The sequence below is a fragment of the Andrena cerasifolii genome, chromosome 12, assembly GCF_050908995.1.
Source record: "Andrena cerasifolii isolate SP2316 chromosome 12, iyAndCera1_principal, whole genome shotgun sequence".
Classification (NCBI taxonomy): Eukaryota; Metazoa; Arthropoda; class Insecta; order Hymenoptera; family Andrenidae; genus Andrena; species Andrena cerasifolii.
In genome coordinates, this window is record NC_135129.1 from 9,101,833 (window position 1) to 9,123,120 (window position 21,288).

General features: G+C 47.7%; 1 protein-coding gene across 2 annotated transcripts in view; it reads right to left on the reverse strand.

Moving 5' to 3' along the window:
• LOC143375246 (uncharacterized) overlaps positions 1-21,288 on the reverse strand; it is a 49,638-nt gene that overhangs the window by 3,416 nt on the left and 24,934 nt on the right. The window contains exons 1-4 of one of the 2 annotated variants that reach the window (XM_076824174.1): positions 20,137-20,298; positions 2,899-3,048; positions 1,707-1,747; positions 203-301 (exon numbers count right to left, since the gene is read on the reverse strand). In XM_076824174.1, coding sequence (XP_076680289.1) covers positions 203-301; positions 1,707-1,747; positions 2,899-3,037 — 279 coding nt within the window. In that variant the 5' untranslated portion in view covers positions 3,038-3,048; positions 20,137-20,298. Of the gene's footprint in view, positions 1-202; positions 302-1,706; positions 1,748-2,898; positions 3,049-20,136; positions 20,299-21,288 lie in introns of those variants that run through there. The other variant, XM_076824173.1, reaches the window with a different exon arrangement.

A 21,288-nucleotide genomic window follows, 5' to 3' on the forward strand; every position in this document is an offset into this window, starting at 1 on the left:
CAGGCAAATTACGTCGATAATTAATCTCTCGTCGTTCGTGTGATCCCTTTTCGATGAGAATTACGCAACGAACGAAGCGGAGTCTGTCGAAGGCTCGAGGCACGGTTAGGGGCTGCTCCTTGGCAACGCGAGAGCTTATCGGGCCGTTCTATCCGTTTCTGATCGCGGCCGGGTCGAGTGTTAGGTGAAGAAATTTGCTTGCCAAGACGCTGTTTCCTCTGCTGTCCAAAATGTGCAGCGATCTGCAGAAGTCTCGGCCGCCCGCCGGACACGGCGTGTCTATCGCCCATTCGTTGCACATCTGCGAACAGAGCAGAGGAGAAAAAAGACGGCGTTAGCGAAGGAACCAGCCGAAGTGGACGGGACAGCGACGGGGACGCTCATTTATAATTCGCGCGATCGCCTCTGTCCGTGCCGAGTGGGCCCGCGGAAAAAGTTTGGCAAACGAAGCACGGTTCGTTAAACGGCCATGGCAGGAGGGGAACTTTGAGTCTCGCGTGGCGACTTGATCAAGGAAACGGAGCGTCCGTCTCCGTGCCGAAAATCCTACGGGCGAAACGTAACTGGAAACTCATTCCTTCCGGTCGAACGCTCGCGACAACCGTATCGCTGCAGCGAACTTCTCGATTCCGAATCGAACTTACGGGGGGCGAAGGACGGAGCAAAGAAAGTGGTAAAAAGCTTGGGGTGCAGCGATCGACCCGAATGAACCCTCGGCGAAGGATATACCCTGGGACTCGGTAGCCATCGATTCCTTCGGAATCGACCATTTCCGCCGCAGATTCCCGTCGAATGTGCGTCTGTTTCTAAGGGGAGGTCACCGAGCGCTCCCCGGCTGCAACTGTATTTCATGGATCATCTTGTACGAAAACTAATTCCCACCAGCATTCCGAGGTTGCTGCGGTTCAAAAATTACTCGGCTAGAGCACGACCTCCCCTCGAGTTTTCTGAGGACCGATCCGAGTAGACGGAAGCGACGATCGCTGTCTACTTGTGCCGTTATTTCGTGGTTCCCGTTGGCGAACGGGAGGTCGCCAACCCGGGCCGATATTGGTAATTCCTCGGCGACGCACAGGGGGGAAATTTTGCGATTTTATGGCCAAAAGTACAGAAATGAAATTTTTTAATTTTACAAATTTAATACACATGACAATTATTGAAGAACTATATCCATTTTCGTGGTGAAAACCTGAAAACTTATTTTTAATATATAAAATTCGGCACTTTTACGTTCTGATATATGAGAAACTAAATTATCCGAAAAACAGCACGTTAAAAAAAGAATGAAAAGGTTTGTAATGTATAACATATAATATAATAGTATAAGACAATATAAGTGTTTGAAGCAACTTGAAAATCTGGATTAATTCTTTGTATTAAAACATTTAATAGTAAAATTGATTGCATTTGATACTCATATTAGTTCTTCAATTGATATTTGCACTTATTTTGTCGAATTGAAAAATTTATTTCTGTGGTTTTGGCCGTAAAATCGCGAAATTTCCCCACTGTGCGACGACTCGAGCGGAGAAAAGGCTGGGATTGAGGAAAGGTGGTTGCAAGGGAAACGTGGGAGAGGAGTTTGGAAATAAGGGAAGATCGATGGGGAAACGATCCTCGGGGCTAAACGAAATTGCGGCCGCTGGACCGGGCACGATACCGGCATTAGAGACTCTTAAGGGAGCGTTTAATGGACTCGTCGATACCTGGTTATCGCTGACGTTGACGCAAGTGTAGCACGTTAGACCTGCAACACACAACAGAGGGGCGTTGGAGTGAGTAATGGGGTTGCAGAGACGCTCGCTCGGCCGCGAGACAAAGGGCGGAGAGACGTAACAATTAAACACGCTTAGGCGTTCGTTGGTTCGTTCGTTCGATATAATTCCCTCGCCCCACGGCACACTTAACGCCCGGGGAAAATGGATTGTCCCGTCGAATGGGAACCGTAACGTCGTCGGGGATCGGGCGACAAAGCGCTCGCTTCGAGATGCATCGTTAACAAGAGCCACGGCGACGGGGCGAATTGTTCCACCCCGTCCACCCCCGTAATTAATACTTTCGATGTTGAAATTAACGTCTGTCCCGGTCGCTTTGCACCGTCCCGGCTGCTCGCAGGTTGGTGCGCTCCTCTTTTCGGTAAACGTTTCCACTTTCAAAGCGAGTCACGGAACGGGAGCTTTTCTGGAGTCTATTAGCGTCGGTGCCCGTGAAATGTCGTTTCTTTTCTGAATCGTGGCTGGAAGGCGTTTGAAAGCCTCTGCATTCCATCGCAATACCTCTCGACGCTATTCTTAACGTGACTTTTTAAATATCGCTCTCGGTTATAAACTGAACTCGTTACTTCAGTTGGACAGGAACCAGAAATTCCACTATCGCGAACCGTTTAGCCTTCTGCCATCAATTTTTCATGAAATGCTTCTAATAATGTTCCTCGAAGTTTGCTACTTCTATTACCCTGTTAAGGGTGTATACAAAGTTGCGAAACAACCTGTGCCCCGCGCTGGTGTGGCCAGCGTGACGAAAGGCCGATGGCCGGTTTATGCGAGACTTTGACTACTTATCGGGGCTGACGCTTTAAGAAGCTTGGCAGCGGCAGGGCGATATTTCAGAACAATATGTTACAGGCCAGGTGTATATAGATCAGAGAACGATTTGTGGATGGGTGGCGGAGGCAGGGGAAAAGTGAAGTGGCCAGAGCGAGATCCGTGAGCGGGTAGAAGGGGCCACGAAAGGAGTATTAGTGGAGCTCAATTGCAGGATTCGAAGCGGTGGTCGGGGATGGTCTGGATAAGCTCGAGTTACTCCTGGAGTAAATCATAGATCTGTTTGCCTCCTTCCGCCCTTTCTCGGCCTCTATCCTCTTCTTTCCCCGTGCACCCCGACACCCCCGATACCCACGGTAGATGTCCTCGTCGTCCGCGGTGACTCCCTTCAGACTGTCCTTCTGCTTCGCCTCCTCGTTCCCGTTCCCGTTGAGGACGTTTCTGCCGCAAGTTTCCGCAGCCAGGAGCAGCCCGACCATCACCCACGTGATCATTCCTCACATCTCTGGAATGACAGAAATGGGGCTGCGTGTTACGTAATTGACCGCGGCACGTATCTTTCGTGGCCGGCTGAGAATCGAGCGATCGAATACACCGTGAACATCGGCCGTCTCCGTGGACACGCACGATCGCAGTCGCGCGTGCAAGCCTCACGGTGGTTCGAGCCGTCGATTTTCAGCGGGATCGTAATTCGTCGGTATCGCGGGTGTGGGAGGAAAAATGGACGTCGTGCGTCAGAGGATTATCGCGCAACGGCTCGGTAAATTATTCTTATCGGGGACCTGTACATGACTTATCGGGGAGTTCGATCGGTCCCGCCGATGCGGCAGCCCCGATGCCGATTAAAAAATGGCCCGATAAAGGAAATCAACGATCGCGGGATCGGCGTTCAGAAAACAAAGAAAAATTCCCCGTCCGCGTTTCTGTCCGTGATATCGTCGAATTTCAATTTGGCGTCGCGTGGCTCGATCGAGGGATTTATCGTCTTATGGGAATGAGAATGGCTCGCGACGGTAGGGGTGGAGGAGCGAGGAGGAGCGCGTTTCGGCGGGGAAAGCCCGCGTAGCCGATGGATAAGGTAGAATTCAAATGCGGATCAGGAATTACTGAGGGGGCGGAGCAGAGGGTGCGTCTAGTTTAAATCCTCATAGAACACGGCGGGCACAACTCTATTCTAGTAGCTACAGATGTTCCTCCCCGCGTTCATTATCCGTGTCGCTCTTCTTCGACGGTCGATCCCCTTTAATGTTCCATCAGCGACATCTCCCAGGATCAGGGGAGTCCGAAAAAGAAAATTGGATTCCGGAGACGTGAAAGCGTAGAAACGCGAGCTTCCAAGCTCCTCTGATCCTTCCGAGGCCTGCTCTACGACGAAATATCAGGACACAATGTTTTTCCATCGAAATCGCGCCAGGCGACAACCACGAAGATCGTGTTAGGAGAGATATCTCTCTGTCATTTATTCCTTTACCAAATTTCCCGAATGAATTTCATGTTCATTAATACTCGTTAAGTTACAATCTTATTTTTACGTTTTACGTTTCGTCTATTTCGACCAAAACTGCCCAAAGTCGCGTAGGTGTTGCTTCTAATCACCGATCGCGGTGGAAGTAACTCGAATGCAGCTCTCGTTAGGGTGATTGGTCGCACCGAAAAACGGAGAAACGAAGGAAATTAGATCAATAACCGGGGCCACGGACGAGCAATCGTAGAGGAGATTGCGAGTTCGAGCGTGGAACAGGATAATCCTATCGATTAAAACCGGCGGCTGGATATGGTCGGGTAGAAACTCCAGCGGACACGGTGTTCCACTTAATCAATGGCATACAGATCGATGAATATAGGTAGGTACTGTTATGAGCGCCGCACGCCGTCCTTCCCTGGGCAGTCGCCCCCAACTCTCCCCGTGTCCATTCTTTGATATGAAACGTCAATCAGCAGGCTGATACGGTTGATCCTTTCAATGCACTTCTGTTAACGATTGTCTGGCGGCAGGTTCTGGCCGTACGCGAGCGGAGCGGCATCCGGACGGCGGAAGCGGGATTATATCGTGGCAGAATCGATAGTCAGAATTTCCAGGTGAATTCACCGGGTGGATCACGGCCGAGGTAACACGATTATTTCGAGCGTATCCCGGCGTCGCGTCCGCCAAGAAATTCACGAGCTCTCGGATCGCTCCGTCCCTACCCTTTATCGTCGAATCGGTGGCCCGAACGGCGAGCTAACTTTAATCTCTTCTGGGGGATGACGAACGGTAATGGCCATTACCGAAAGTATCCTCGTATTTCTTAGATCATCGAATCTACCTACTTCCCTCTCATCCACTCGGTTCCCGACCTTGATCGCCGAGTAACCTCGTTACGAATGAATGCCCCGCGGATCCTTTATCGCGAGCCACCGTTCCTCCTTACGATAAATTAGTACCGGACAGGGGTGGTTTCCAAGCGGGCGCATCGAGCCGCGAGATTTCTATGGAAAACCTTGGGTAACGACGGCGGCTCGTATAGGTAGCTTTCTCCTCGCCGATTGCTTCCCGCGGAGGGAACTGCCTAGTGGAGATTAAGTAGTTCCACTGCAGGATTTCTCAGACGTAGCCAGACGCGGTGCGCGGCTAATTTCTAAGGTGCAACACTCCTCGCATCCCTCGAGTACTCATCTTCCGCATCGGAACGCATCGTTAGATCGATGCACTCTTCGTGCATCGACGGTCTTCGAGCGTGTAGCCTTTAACAAGCCGCGGGTAGGGGCCAATTAATTGGGAAACCAAACGAACATCCGTAGACGGCGACGGGGTTCGAGTTTAACCGCGTCCAGAGAGCAGGATTAATCCCCTGGCCGGTTTAAATCCTGGTCGAACATGCCGTCTACGTGAATCGGCCGCGGGTAAACTGATCCACTCGACCGTTGGACATGTCAATCGATGGATATCCTAGTTCCAAGCCAGCCATGTGTGCCAGTTCTTCGGGCGTGGATCAAGGTTCAATTCTACGGGTCGGTTGACCCATCACTAGCAGTCTCCCCTTGTCGTATCAGGCTCCCATCGAACCGAGGCCGTCGCGGGACCCTTTCTACGATAGATAAGGTCTATCTAGCTTCCCTTCGGACCGTCGAAGGGTGAATTTGTCGCGGTGCTCGTGACGAGGCGCTGGTCCTCACCCTGGGCCTTCATCGAACCGATCTAGACGCTGCCAACAAGCTCCCATCCAGCTCGCTGAAAGGGACGTCCCTCGGAGACGTAAACTTTTAAGACGGTGTTCCGTAATAAAACCGACTTCTCCCGGAATTAGATCGTTCGCGTTTTACTGCGCTCCAGATTAGGGGCATACACGGTGCGTTTAATAGTTGATGGGCCCTGCGGCGATGGGAGCAACGAAAGGAAAGCGGCGCTCGTGAATTCTGATTCTCTCGCCTTCGTTTCGAAGGGATAACCGACGGGCGAATCGGGGATTGCCGAGTATCCGTGCAGTCGAATAATGTAAACGCACAGCGGGTTTCGGGATTTTTCGAGGCAGAACGCTCGGGGACACTTCCCGCCACGCGAAAATACAATGAGACTTAATTTCGCCGCAATCAATGCCGCTCGCTGCCTGTTCGCCGGGCGATCTTCAATTTTTTTCCATCGTAATAAGGGACGCTCTTTGTTCTTGTCCTCGACTCGCTCTCTCTATATTGCCTCCCCTCCTGCTCCCGCGGATTAAAGGGACTTTTTATTTTTCTACTTGGAGCGAACTCGGCCGAGAATTAGGTTGCTCCGCTCTACCGTCGCTTCAGGTTGCCACTCTATAACTAGAACGCCGTTCTGGAGCTCCCATGAGCAAACATTGGCCCTGCAGTTATTACTGCCGCGAAGGTCATCGATCAAATCCCAATTTATAGGCTGTCGCCCTTGTCAGGGGATGAAATCCGACTCGACAGGAATCGATATCATCGGCGCGGCCCAAGTTTCGCCCAAATCTCTCGCCCCTCCCCCTGATCGCTGGTAAATATTGAAATGTCTGTCACAATTAAACGCGCTTTCCCCCGGCGATTCTCGATAACTTCGCCCGTTTCAATTAACGATCCTCACCGTTCCATAGTTTTTGATATCGATTCCAGGAGATCGTTGACGAGTTCAATCAGGCGTCGATCGGTTCCTCGGTAATTTCCCATCCACCCGCAGGAGGTACAGTCGACCCAGGCACACTTTCTGTGTTGATTTTCTGAAGCTTCCCAGCGTTATCGCTCACGACCGTGTCCGCCCACGGTTTGCCGAAGCCACGACTGCCCTTTTTCTTCGTCGTCTGCCCTCGACGTTCCATCTTATCCGTTTCGCAGCACGGGAAAGGGAAATAGAAGAATTTGAGCGTGGTTTCTTTGGCTGGTTGGGTTCGATAGCTGGATAATGTTGGACAAGGCGAGAATCGGTCGCAGGAGAAACCGATTCCTCGCTATCAGGCGCCCGGTCCTTTCGCGGAAGACTGGCAAACGGGCCAAGAGGGCGAGGGAGCGGCGAAATCTGGCGCAAACTCCGGGCAAATTCGCGCGCGATGCTTCATTGCTTCCCAATGGCCGTGGTAACTCGATTCTGAAATGCCTCCTCTCGGCTTCTGCCCGTGTACAGAACAGTCGCTCCATATTCGACCGGCTGCACGTTACTTTTATATCTGCGGCGGTCGCCAGCCGAGAACAGCCTCAAATTGACCGTACGGAATTTCGTTATTAAAAGCGTCGCTAGGCCTCCCAGTCGTACTCCGCGCAAATATGTCCCCGTTAAGGGCGAGATATTTACGCGACAGCCCCGCCCTCCCTCATATTTACGATCTTGTTTTCCAATTTCATCTCGCGGAGTAACCGCGGCGAGTAGCCGAAGGAGATTTTCATTTCTCTTCCGGGGCAGATTCTTGCTATCGAGTGGAGCCAAGGTACCTTTGGCTCTCCCTTCGAATCTCGATGCAGTAGATTCTTGCTTCCGGGAAATTGATTTGGATTCGAACGTTAGCATCGTCAGTTTTATGAGGTGATAAAAAGTTCACTGTACCCGATATCCCAGCGGCGTTTCGCTATTAGCGCGCCGACCAACGGACACTGTTCTGGGACCGTTCCAAGGCGATGAATACTTTTCGAGACAGTCGCGCCGCGCGGAGCCAAAACTTTCCTCCCTCCCCCCAGTAAAATCTTTTGTACGCAGAATTCTCGATATAATTCCCTTCGTAAGTATCGCTAAGGATTTTACTCGTTGTTACGGCAACTTTCCTGTCGTTTAGACAAAAGTACCTGGCAACGACTCGAGTTCACTTTACCCGCGGACCTTTACGCTCCAAGCTCTATGAAATAAACGAACGTGGTTATATAACGAATACTCGCGGCAGTCTTTTTAACATCCCAGAGTTCTCAGTTCGCCGTGGCGAACGCGGTAAGGACGCCGCTTTGGACGCGGCGCCTGGCGGAACTTAATTGTTGCTAATTGTACCAGTAATTATTATCCTGCCACGAAAATGTCGAACGCGAATTTAATTGGAGGAGTTTCCGCCTGAACATTTCAACCATCGCGGTGTGGCTTTCGGATGAGTTGTGTTACTAAACACATATTTCGGCGTTCCAATTAGCTGTCGACAGAATTTCATCTTCGATAAATCCATCCCCCCCCACGCCTACACCACGAGCAAACAGAGGATTCGCTTTTTCTCTTGTCGTCCTCCGATAAGTCAGATAAAGCGCCGCGAATTCCCCCAGGTCGAATTTGCGCGATCAGCTCTGTTTACTTAATCACCGTTTAATTGCAGCCGTCAAAGTTCCACCCCCATATCCGCGCGCAATTAAGGGGGATTTTTTCCATCCCCCACGTCCCTGGATAATTTGCCCAATTAATTCTCCCTCCATCAAGCCGAGTCGATTCGTTTTAATCTTCCCGGCGGTTATATCCAAGCATCGACCGGGCCACTGTATTTCACCGAATCTATTAAAAATTCCCGATCGTGCCCTTTTAATTCGCAACGGGCGGAATTCCTTAATCGCCGTTCCCCGGATCATCGTTAAGATACGGCGGATTTATCGACGCCAGAAAAGTTCAATTTCCTTCGTCGAGCCACGGGATCCTCGCCTGCGGGCATACACGGCAGAACTAGGTCCTGGTTTCGCCTCGCGCATTAATGAATAACAGTATCGACACTTTCCCCGGCCCCGCGAGCTCGGGACTTCGTAAAGTTCGCGAAATTCGAGGAGGCTCGAGAAGTTCCGAGTCTATGAGGATATTCCAACACCTCGACGCACAGTGGGGAAATTTCGCGATTTTATGGCCAAAACCACAAAAATAAATTTTTCAATTCGACAAAATAAATGCAAATGTCAATTGAAGAACTAATATGAGTATCAAATGCCACCAATTTTACTGATAAATGTTTTAAATGTTTATGTTCGTGCGAGGTTAGACCGATCGCAAAGAATTAATCCAGATTTTCAAGTTGCTTCAAACACTTATATTGTGTTATCCAAAGATCTGAAAATAATTTCAAGGCATGGATATAAATGCAATTATTAATTGCTAGTAGTTGCTAATCTTGTAATTATATGCATTTTTTTAAACACGATCCAGTGTGTCTTGTCTAACATACGACATAACTGTGACCGAGACTGGTTCACATGTTATACATTACGAACCTTTTCATTCTTTTTTTAACGTGCTGTTTTTCGGATAATTTAGTTTCTTAAATATTAGAACGTAAAAGTGTCGAATTTTATATATTAAAAATAAGTTTTCAGGTTTTGATACTTCTTCAATTGACATTTGTATTAAATTTGTAAAATTAAAAAATTTCATTTCTGTAGTTTTGGCCATAAAATCGCAAAATTTCCCCACTGTGCGGCGCCCCACAAATTTCGCCCGGCAAATACGGCGATTTACCCGTCGGTGTTCAACCCCGTTTTAAAACGTAGACCCCGAGACACAGCAATAGGTTCATGAGCGTTGGTCGCGTTGAGGTGGATTCTTCGGGTGGTTTCCGGAATTTTGCCGCAAGCGTACGAATCGAGGTGTCGAGGTCGTGTTAATTTCACACGTCCTTAATTTCGAGTAAACCAGCCGCGCAATCACATGGCGCGTATGTGTTTAGGAGTGGTTGAATCTGTTATTTGGGAGGCTGCATGATAGAGCGGGACGAAATTTCGAGCTGCCCATCTTCCGAGTAGAATTTCGCCCTTTCCTGGCGACCCTTTGACCATTCAAACAGTTCAGCTTACACAGCGCTCTCTCGTAAAACGTTGAATCTAGGTGCAGACCACAAGAAGCCTCGAGGAACTGCGCTCTTAAGAGTACCAAGCAGTCCCGCCCTTTTCAGAAATCTGGAGCATTCTATCTTCGGTGCCCTCCCCGGATACTTCCCCTTTAAATTCCGTCCACTTGGCAGCTTGCTGCGCGGAGGAGGCACGAGCACCTTCCTTCTGATTAACGTTCTCGCAGCAGACCCTCTCGCACAATTGTTAGACTGAATTTCGCCGGTAAATCGCAATCAGTAGACATCGTTGGCCTCCGTCAGCCTCCGGTGGCCGACCTTTCGCTACTCCCTCGGACTTTACGGGCGCTAAAGACACTCGTCTGCCGTTTAATCGCCGGCTGGAGAGGACGCGCAGTGGAAAGCGCGGCTCGGGCCGTGTATAATGTAAATCTCGCGGCGAGGACGACCAGGGGAGCGAGTAAAATCCTGAGAAGCAGGACGTTGGAGTTCTGTAATTCCACCGGTGGCCTTTTCCCGCGCCGCTTTCGAGTGAAATGGAAAGTTTAGGGAGATTCCGGGGCTGAAGCGTCGGTCGCCTCCACGGCTTTACGTCGGTGGTAAAAAGCGAGAAATGGTCCTCCCTGGCGAGATAAGCTTTGACCTTTTATCTGACGAGCTCGCGCGAGCACCGAGCCAGCCTTGTTTGTACCGCTCCGCCTGAGAGAGTTCATTTTTTAGCAACTCTGTCGCGAGCATAGATTCGTGACTCGCGTTATGGAATAGATTTCCCGCGGATACGACGACGCATCTGCGGCTATGGAATTGGAACAGATTGAACGGTCCCATAGGCGCGGGCGGTGCTTCTCGTAAATATAGTATTTCTCTCAGATTTTTCCCGCTTATTTCCATAGATATAAAACGCTCGTAAATAAGCTGCTCCCGTGGACACGGAATTCATACGGCTGCACGGCGGAGCGGGGCGCACATAGGTTTTTCATCGACGCGATATTTTCCGAAACACCACGGTGCATCTTTACGGTTATGGGTGTGTAGTACCGTTGCGATCCGTTCGCACTTATCGTCGCGGGACAATCTTCGACGGAGAATACGCGGCAAGTCGATAAAAGGAAATTGGCGCCGGTCGGTTGTAAACTCACGGGAATTAATTATAGCGCCCTTCATTCCCCGCGTTGCGGGCCGAAAAAGGCGAATTTACCGGCGTACGCGTTACCGGAGGAAATGAAATTGTACAGCTGCATTTTTCAAGCCGCTTCTACGCGAAGTTCGGCCGTTTCCATTGAACCTTGCAGAGGAGTTGCTAAAGCTCTTTCAACATAGACACACGGCATTCGCGGAATTAGCGAATTTGTGAGCATGTTGATTACACAGCGGCGCCGGTTCAAACGGCTCGGCGCGCAAAAATATTATCCAGAATAAATGCAAATGCGTGGCAAGGTGCTGTCTTTCCGTCCTACCCTTCGGGACGCGTTTGGCCTCGTTACGCTCGCCCATAAACCGAAAAAACCTGAACGCCGAGACATGCCAGTCGTTTGCGAAAGCCGCGGCACCCGCGCACTTCCGTTTCTTGGCAGCGATTCGCGGCCAGAGCAAAGAAATTAATTGCCTCCCTTCGCCCTGGAAATTAGTGGCGAAACGCATAAAACCAGGGAACGTTCCGTGGGAAGCGATCGTTGGGAGATTACTACGGAAATCCGTCGGGAACGTGGGGAGGGAAGGAAATTTAATCGAGGACAGGGAAACGGAACAGGATCACGCGCTGCCGGACGGTCGGGAAAGAATTCTAGATACCCTTTATCTCGGCGTTCCGTTCGCGAGTTGTAGTTTAATTCGGCGGGGAGGAAGCAACCGTGCCCTGCTTTCTTTCTTAATTAACTCCGTCTCCCCGGCACGGGGCACCGGCGAATTTAATGGTCCTCCACGATTCGCCTCCGGAGCATCGAAAATTAATTCGTTTGCTATTGCGACGCCCCGGCGCTTCGTGCAACTTTAAAAACAATCCTCATAAAAAAACTTGAAAAACGTAAAAAAATTACGCCAAGTGCATGAAAAAGTCGAGGACGAAAAAGAGTAGGGGAGACCGGGGCTAAAAGTTCCGGGGGTAAGTTGTTCCGACGGCTCTATCTTCAAAATAAAAAGAGCGTTGTACTTTAAATTATTTTTTCCGTGTGAGTTGATCACGCCACTCTGTCGCCCACTATAATAGCGTCCGCGACAGCGAATTGTGTGGTTGTAAGCAAGGAGCTATTAGTCGCGTACCAGATAAGTAAAAATTTTTCTATCATTACTTTTTGGTCTATTTCAATTATTTAACGTCGATATTATAGATTGATTCGTTCTTATGGATCAAATGACATTTAAGAACATGGTGTAATAGTGTTTATCGTTTGAATACATGTATAAGCAGAATAGTCTTTGAAATTGCTACATGTGAACTTGCCCCGCCGCAAATAGGTCTGTGAAGATAGCACCCCCAAATTCGATTTTTTAAAAAAACTCAACGGCATTCGTTTGTTCATCGTATGCCCACGTTTGCCCATAAAAAATTTTCGTTTGCCCACCCTTCAAAAAAAAGTTATGAACAAAATAAAAAATTTGTCTTCATCACCCACCATGAATGCATTTCAATTTTTTAAAAGGATACGAATGTACCCGACCTGGCTACGTTTGCCCACTCTCAGATTTAATTTGCCCACCCTCCAGAATTTAAATAAAAAATAAAAACCGCGAAAAATTGGGTATAGATGAAGCGATCGCGTTAAAGTTCGATTTTTCTGGAAAATATTATCAAAATCGTTCTTTCAACGATGCAGTCCGTTAGTTTAGATGTAGAAGAGATTTGCCCATGCATTAATTTCGTATGTCCACTCTCCAGAATCGAATTATTAATAAAGATGGCCAAGAAGTGCGGTACCCGTTGAAGCGATCGCGTTAAAGTTCGATTTTTCTGGAAAATATTATCAAAATCGTTCTTTCAACGATGCAGTCCGTTAGTTTAGATGTAGAAGAGATTTGCCCATGCATTAATTTCGTATGTCCACCCTCCAGAATCGAATTATTAATGAAGATAGCCAAGAAGTGCGGTACCCGTTGAAGCGATCGCGTTAAAGTTCGATTTTTCTGGAGAATATTATCGAAATCGTTCTTTCAACGATAATATCAAAATATAATTGCGGCAGTATATTATTTATTTTATTTGCACTAGAATTCGCGAATTCTAGTATTACTTTCGTTAGAAACATTAATGCTATCCGCTATTTCTTTTTCTTCTTCTTCCACTGGAATTTTGAAATGTGTTTCATATTTGTTAGCCAATTTCAATGTTTGCGTTTAACGTAAGAGTTTAGCGTATTTGGTGACAACTTAGCAGAAATGTTTATAAACGCGTAGTTACTTTCGTTCGATGACGACACGCAGCGCTGATACCCTAAAGGGGCGCAGCGCCGAGTGCCACTGTCGAAACGTAAACACATGTCTGCGATATTGTCGAATTGTTTCCAACGACGCACGAAAGTCAGTCGGTCTACAGAGTTCGGACGTAACTCTTGCAAGATCGTGTGTTCATTTACGGTTCGTGAAGTAACTGTGAGATTATATTATTTTCCGTTGTGCGATATCATTGCGGTAATTAGTGAAAAATGACTAGAAAACCACTGATACACTCTGGTGTTATTCTGCACATGCTGCAGATGTGTGAAAAGTGTGAAGTATTCGATGAGCGATACAAATTGAAGTGGATAACATGTCACCAAACACCTTCAACCTTTACGGTAAGTACAATCGATTTTGATAATTCATTCGGAAAACAAAACGAACAGAAAGGTATTCGGTTCAACGGGTACCGCACTTCTTGGCTATCTTTATTAATAATTCGATTCTGGAGGGTGGAAATACGAAATTAATGCATGGACAAATCTCTTCTACATCTGGACAAACGATATGCATTGTTAAACAAACGATTTCATCGTTTAATTAATTAAAAATCGAACTTATACTTGGTCGTCTCAACGGGTACCGCTCTTCTTGGCTATCTTTATTAATAATTCGATTCTGGAGGGTGGAAATACGAAATTAATGCATGGACAAATCTCTTCTACATCTGGACAAACGATATGCATTGTTATACAAACGATTTCATCGTTTAATTAATTAAAAATCGAACTTATACTTGGTCGTCTCAACGGGTACCGCTCTTCTTGGCTATCTTTATTAATAATTCGATTCTGGAGGGTGGGCATACGAAATTAATGCATGGACAAATCTCTTCTACATCTGGACAAACGATATGCATTGTTAAACAAACGATTTCATCGTTTAATTAATTCAAAATCGAACTTATACTTGGTCGTCTCAACGGGTACCGCACTTCTTGGCTATCTTTATTAATAATTCGATTCTGGAGGGTGGAAATACGAAATTAATGCATGGGCAAATCTCTTTTACATCTAAACTAACGGACTGCATCGTTGAAAGAACATTTTGATAATATTTTCTAGAAAAATCGAACTTTAACGCGATCGCTTCACCCGTACCCTTCTTTTCGAGGTTTTTATTTTTCATTTAAATTCTGGAGGGCGGGCAAATGAAATCTGAGAGTGGGCAAACGTGGCCAGGTCTGGTACATTCGTATCCTTCTTTTAAAAAATTGAAATGCATTCATGGTGGGTGATGAAGACAAATTTTTTATTTTGCTCATAACTTTTTTTTGGAGGGTGGGCAAACGAAAATTGTTTATGGGCAAACGTGGGCATACGGTTTTATCGAAATCGGAACTTTTAGCCCCGGCCTCCCCTACAATATAAAAAAATATGAGAAATCAAAATGAGTTGCAAGTACATATTAATCATACATTCCATTACTCATAACGCGGATATTTTAATCCCATCAAAAAGAATCGCATTTAAAAACATTGTCGAGAATTAATATCTTTACGAAACTAATGATATACAAAAATGGCGCCAACTATCACAATGGCTATTTATACAAAGAAAAAAAATGTTTTAAATAATATTAAGCAGATATATTTTTATAGAAATAAATATTTTATTAAAAATACTAGAGATCAGGTTAAAATAATAGAGGTTAGGTTCGAATAGACATATATACAGGGTGTCTTTCATGTACTTGGCGTCGAGACGCTACCGCGTCTCTGGATGTATCGGCCGTGCTCGTTGGCCGTCGGCGGTGTAATTGGCGTGACCCAAGGCCAATTTGCCATTTAATCCCCCGATGAGGATAAACGGGCGACGCGTGAACGGATTTGCCTCTTCTTCCTCGCCGTTTCTTTATTCCAGCCGTGTAACACGGTAATTAGTTGGTTCTCGCACGTGCCGCCAGCGTTCGATAAAAATTCATCGGCCCGAGACTGTGCACGGTCGTTGTTGCTTAATTGAAACGCATTGGGTGGCGCGAACTTTTAATGCTTCCCCTTGTAAAGTTTAATTTAACGGTCCGTCGCCGCACCGTTTCCTGCCTTCTTTTCACGGCGTACACGTGCTTACGCATAAATTCGCGTCGCCGCTTTTCACGTGGATTTACAAGCCGGAGCCTTGGCGATTTTATCTTCGGTACGTGGGATCGCTGCGGCACCACGATAACGGGACACCGGGAACTAGATTGCACGAGGTCTGCAAAATGCTTCGGCTAACAGTGTCAACTCTATCGCGGGGGGATCTGGGTCACTTTGCGGCCCGCGATTAACGCTTTGGACATTTCGAATTAAATTTCGAGCACCTGCTCCACTGTCGCGGGGGAATCTCTCGCAGTCAAGTTAGCCAGGTGACGTCGCAAGGTAAAACATTAGAATGGATGAGCAACTACCGTCACCTGCTTCTCACTATGATCCTTCTTAACGGTTAACGTTATCCCCCAGCGGTCTCCATCATACATCTTCCTTTCATCCGCCGTAATATCGCCATCTTACCCCCTCTAATAACACGCGATACATCTTAGAATGCATCGCGGCCTATTGTTTACAGCCCGCGCCGCCTAGTACTTGCTACCCGCGATACGGACACGGGTAATGGATGTTCGTTCGGCCGCGTACGTGCCCGGGGGCATAAAACATTGAATTTTGGCGGTGAGCCGAATTGGCGTATTAATATTGAAAGTGGCACGGGACGAATCCGATAATATACGCGTGCGTAGATCGCGGGGCATCAGGAGGGCCGAGCAATCACGTACAGGGGAAAAGTATTTTGGCCCGCGATTTACGGCGACGCCGTGAATTTACGCGCCAAGCACGGTGTCTAGCGTATGGCTTCGGTATGGTCGACTGAAAGCTTCGACAAATGGAGGATGCTTGGTAAAATATGAGGCACAAGCTCGTGGTCTGGCTCGAGCGGCCTGGTATTAGTCGCTCCTGTGATACATCTAGATTCGGGGTGATGGGGAGATGTTATAATGTAGCAGCTCGTGAAGCGCATCGGATTAATCCGCCCACGGGGCTCGTCTTTTGCGCGCTCTCGTTCGGAATACGGAATTAACGCTCGCTTGAATTATTATAAACAACGATATTGCCTGCTCGGTGGTCTGTGCAGCCTGCACACCGGCGAAATATAATATTCAGACGGATCGGCGTAGACGTGGGTGCGCAGTTACGCGGCCACTTCGCTTTGATTTATTATTCAGGCGCTCCGCGCGCGTAGAATCCCGACACGGCAGACGTAGTACTTTGTCGAATACAGACACCGGGCACAAATTTCCATAAGTGATCTTTCTCGTAAATGTAACGTTAGCGGGTATGCGAAATCCACGCGGCTACGCGCGCTTCGTGGTCCAGCGATTTCCATAAACAAGTCGGGAGGACTTAGCGTTCCCGGGGACACGGTGATTCACGTGAAACGCAGTATTTTCTCGCAGATACCATTGCGCGGAAGTGTCCGTGTGCGTGTGGAAGTTGCAGGTGTATCCAAATAGACCAGCGAAGTCAATTGAAGGGTCGGATGCAATAAGGGGACCAGCGCTCGAAAATGGGAAAAATTATTGTCCCATCGCTGAGAAAGATTGGAAAATTAAATGTTGTTAAACTGAATTTTAAAAAATATAGTGTTGTAAAGCTCGTCACAACCCACATTTTTACTATTTACAATTTGTTTATCCAATCATCACTATTCGAGCTAAAAATTGAAAGCAAAAAATTTTTCATCTTCCAAAATCATTATTTCTTTAAACATAAATTGCGATAACCTGAGTAAATATTAACGGATCGTTATGAAACTTAAAACATAACTTAGCAATTTATGTTTAAAGAAATAATGATTTTGAACGATGAAAACTTTTTTTGCTTATCATTTTTAGCTCGAATAGTAATGATTGGATAAACAAACTGTAAATAGAAAAAATGTGTGTCGCGACGAGCTTTACAACACTGTATTTTTCAAAATTCAGTTTAACATTTAATTTTTCCCATTTTCGAGCACTTGTCCCCTTCTTATTGAATCCGACCCATCAATTTTCGCGTATTTCCCGCGAAACTGTTCGCACCTTGCTACGCAAGCACCCATATCTCTTGGGAGCATCAATCTTTGAGCTCTTCTACTTCTTTCGAACTATCCAGCCCGGAATCTCTTTAATTTTTCTATACCTATACGCGATACGGTTTCATGGGAAATGTCTGAATTAGAGGAGTTCGAAATTGAAGGGACGGCGCGTGGTTTAGCGCGTGACTTCAATAGAGGCACGCGTAAAAGCATCCACAAATGGGGGATGGCTCATAAAATATGAGGCGGCTGGCAAGCATCGAGATCCACCAGGGCGCTTTTCACGGCGTCGTCTGCGGCCTCCCTCGCTGAAAATCACTCGTGAATTCCACTGTAGTCGGCTCGTTCTTTCACCCAACCCTCGGCGCCTCCGCCCCGCTTGTAGCGCGCTCTCCAGCCCCGACATCGTGAAAGAGAAAGGCTTTTTCGCTGTAGCATTTCCGTGAACGACGCCGACAACCGGTCGACCACGATGTAGACGTCTCTGGTACACATCGCGCTGCTTACACTCCAGCAGACGCGAGGGTGGGTTGGGACGAGGGACGGGGAGGCATCATCCAATTTTTCATCGCGCTGCATCTGTTCGCCGGTATCGCTTTCCTGACTGCTCGAACGTCATTAGGGCCCGCTGCCGCGGAAAGATATCGCTTCCACTTTCCCAGAGACGCAGTTCTACGAACCATTGAAAAGCCCCAGCAGTTTCTCTCAACCGCCCCGTGCTTTTTCTTCGTTACACAAGCGTTACGTACCCGACAGCACGTTTCGAGCCACGTTACACTGCTGAGCTCTGCGAAACACGCTCGGGAATTGCCAGGTTACAGCACCAGGGACACTGCCCCTTCTTCCCTCGAATTCCAAACTCGCTTCTGATTTCAAGACACAGATTCGTAGGTCCATTCAAGCTCCCTAAGGGTGACACTCCCCTCGGCCCGAAACGCGTACAAATTACTGCGCCAAACTCCCCCAAACTTGGTCCACGAAGACGTCAAGTTTGGACGTACCCCCGCGTTTCGTTGATCGATATCGTCCGCGTGTTTATTTCGCCGCGAACCGACGTTAGCGATCACGAAGCCGATCTCGACGGCCTCGCTCGCGACGAAGCGCGGAGATAACGTCGTTACCTGTCGTTGTAGGGATCCGTCTCCCTCTACCCTCAGTCCCGCGCTCGTAGCGAGACTCAGCCGTAATTAAAAGTTGCGAAACCGCGGGGGAATATCATTTAGAGGGTAAAGCTAATTACGAGGATGAATAAATGGGAGGCGATGAATGAGAAACGGGATCTGGCGTTCGGTATTCGTTCCTCGACTTCCCACAGTTCCAACCCCTCCTCTCGAACCTCCTTTGGACTACTTCCAGTATTACTTTTCCGCTTGTCCGGGGCTGAAAGACGTTACACGATTTCCCTTCTACATTTTTTTCGCGCCCCTCCCTCCTCGAGGGTGGATTTGTCCCAGGTGCCGGTCGGAAGTCCGGTCGTTCGTCGTGCAACAGCCTCCTTTTCTCCTCTTCGAAACACCATCCGAGTTTCGACGTTCCCCTACCCCCGCCCCTGTTAATTACACACTTACCAACTTTGCTTTTATCCGCGGTCTACTTATTCACGAAGTTTCGCGCACGGTGACCCGGGACCCACGGCCTTCTTCCACTATTTCTCCCCGCCTTGGGATATTATACCAGGGGGTTCGATGAAAAAATGAAACGATTCTCGCATCTCGCCGGGCAACGCTTACTTCCCCGGGAAATTAACTGAGAGCCAGCTCGAGAGCACCGACTCGTATATTGGACTTGAACGTTCGTGCCACGATAAATCATCGGAACGTCTTTCTCCGTGCAGCGGTTCGCAGTCGTTTAAGCATCTGGGCTGCCCGTGCGCGGCTCGCTTGCAGGAACAGCGTCGCGTTAGTTACCAGCAAAGTTATGCATTCCGGTGGCAGTGGTGCGTTACGAGGACTACTTTATAATTTGTTCGAAAACCGCGGAAAATTGGCCCAGATGCCGGCAGAATTTCCACGTAGCAGCGATCCAAATGAGAGTCACCACCGCCCCGGAATACCTAATTTTCCTTCTCCTTCTGGTTTCACTGGTCCTCCACGCGCTGGAAACTGTGTTGGTATCGCCCCAACTATGACCTACAAGCTTCTTTAAATCTCCACATCGTCGGAGGGGAGGAGAAATGTTCCTACCGGCGCACAGTGCGGCTGAATGATAGATTTTTGGACAAAAATCTAAATTCAGTTATAAATGTCGAAATATTGGAATATATTTAGGGAAAATAAAATTAGCAACTATTCCTTTTTGACCCATAAATTCTATAAAATGAGCTATTATTACTCGTAATAATAAGTAAATAAATATAATAAAAAACATTATATAACAATTCAATAAGATGTTATACTGTTATATATGAATATTTCGATTTTGCATTTTTGTCCATCTATGCCGCACTTTGCGGCGGTAGACTTCCATCCCTGAGTCGCAGCGCGACAGGGGGAGTGAAAATTGATCGCAAGACCCAGCGAACTTTCCCAACGAGGAATGATTTAACGTAAAATTCGCGAAAGGCGTTCCGTCGAATCCGCTCCAGCTCCGCAACGAGCAGTGGCGCGTTCTCGTTCTCGCGAAGTTTCGCAATAATCCCATCGGAATTCCATCCCTCTCCCGGCCACGATTTGGGAAGCACTGTTCCGAGCAGTAATAAAAACTGAAGCAGGGAGGGAAAATGCTGTTCGGAGACCGAATAATTCAAATGGAACACCCCCGCGTGAGGGGTGATATTAAGCGATACTAAGGGTAGCCGCGTGCTCGGCCCGCCTCGTAAATATTTCAATTGCGCGCCGCGATACCGGCGAATCAGGGCCGACGTTGGTTTATGCAAAACACCCTCGGTGACAAAATAGGGCGTACCTGGCGAGCATCTGTCACGCGTCAAAGTTCTTTTCCTCCGACCGGAGTGCAGCCAACGAGCCGTGCGCCATCCATTCTCGTTGTCCGACCATGCACGTAATTTTCTACTTCTCGGCCCGCGGCCGTTCGTCCACGGACGGGTTAAGCCGCGTATACACTGGCGCCGTGGAATTTATCTTCTTCTACTCGCTCTCTTCTTCTTTGATTAATTCGCGCCTCGTTCTGAAATTACTAGCGCAGCTCGTCTAGGGGACTGGCTCGCGAGGCTCGATCGCGGCGACGAGCTCGAAGAGGCGAGCATTAAAAAGAGCACGAGAGCCGACAAATGCATTTCTCTCGATAAATTTGCTGGGTAGACGGCAGAGTTGGGCGAAATGTAATCTAATTACAAATTACAAATTATGATTGAAATGTAATTGTGTAATTCAATTACAGATTACTTTCTGTAATCGTTAATTTTGTCAACCACAATGACAATTACTTTGTAATTATAATTGTAATTGTAAATGTGTATGGCAATTATACTGTAATTATAATTGTAATTGTAAGTGTGTAGGACAATTACCTTGTAATTGTAAATATGCAGGGCAATTACATTGTAATTGTAAGTTTGCAGGACAATTACATCGTAATTGTAATTGTGTAGAGCAATTACATGGAATTGCAATTACTTTTTAATCGGAATTACTCTGTAATTGCAATGAAAGTAATTGATTACGTAAGCAATTACAAATGTAATTGATTACAAATGTAATTGATTATGCCCAACTCTGGTGACGGGCCGGAAGTCGAACGGGAACGCGACGATTGTTTCGAGGCCCGTGCCGCCGCCGACAAGGAACAATAAAGGAAGACGAATAGTCGGAGGCGAAGGTGGGGCTGCTCTCTGGTCGCCAACTTCTCAGCCCGGTTAACGACCATCGAGAGTGCTCGTTTTTTCTTGAGTTCCCTACTTGCCCGTCGATGCTCCTCCGTCATGGAATTCGTAATGGGCAAGGAGCGGCGGGACAGCAGGAATAATCGAGGGACAAGACGGTGGGAGGGAATGAACGATAAAACGGTAGGAAAGACGAAGGAGGCGCAGAAGGGCCGCGAAACCGCACGAAACCGGGGGAAAGTTTCCAGTTCTCGAGCGGCTAACGACCGACGAAA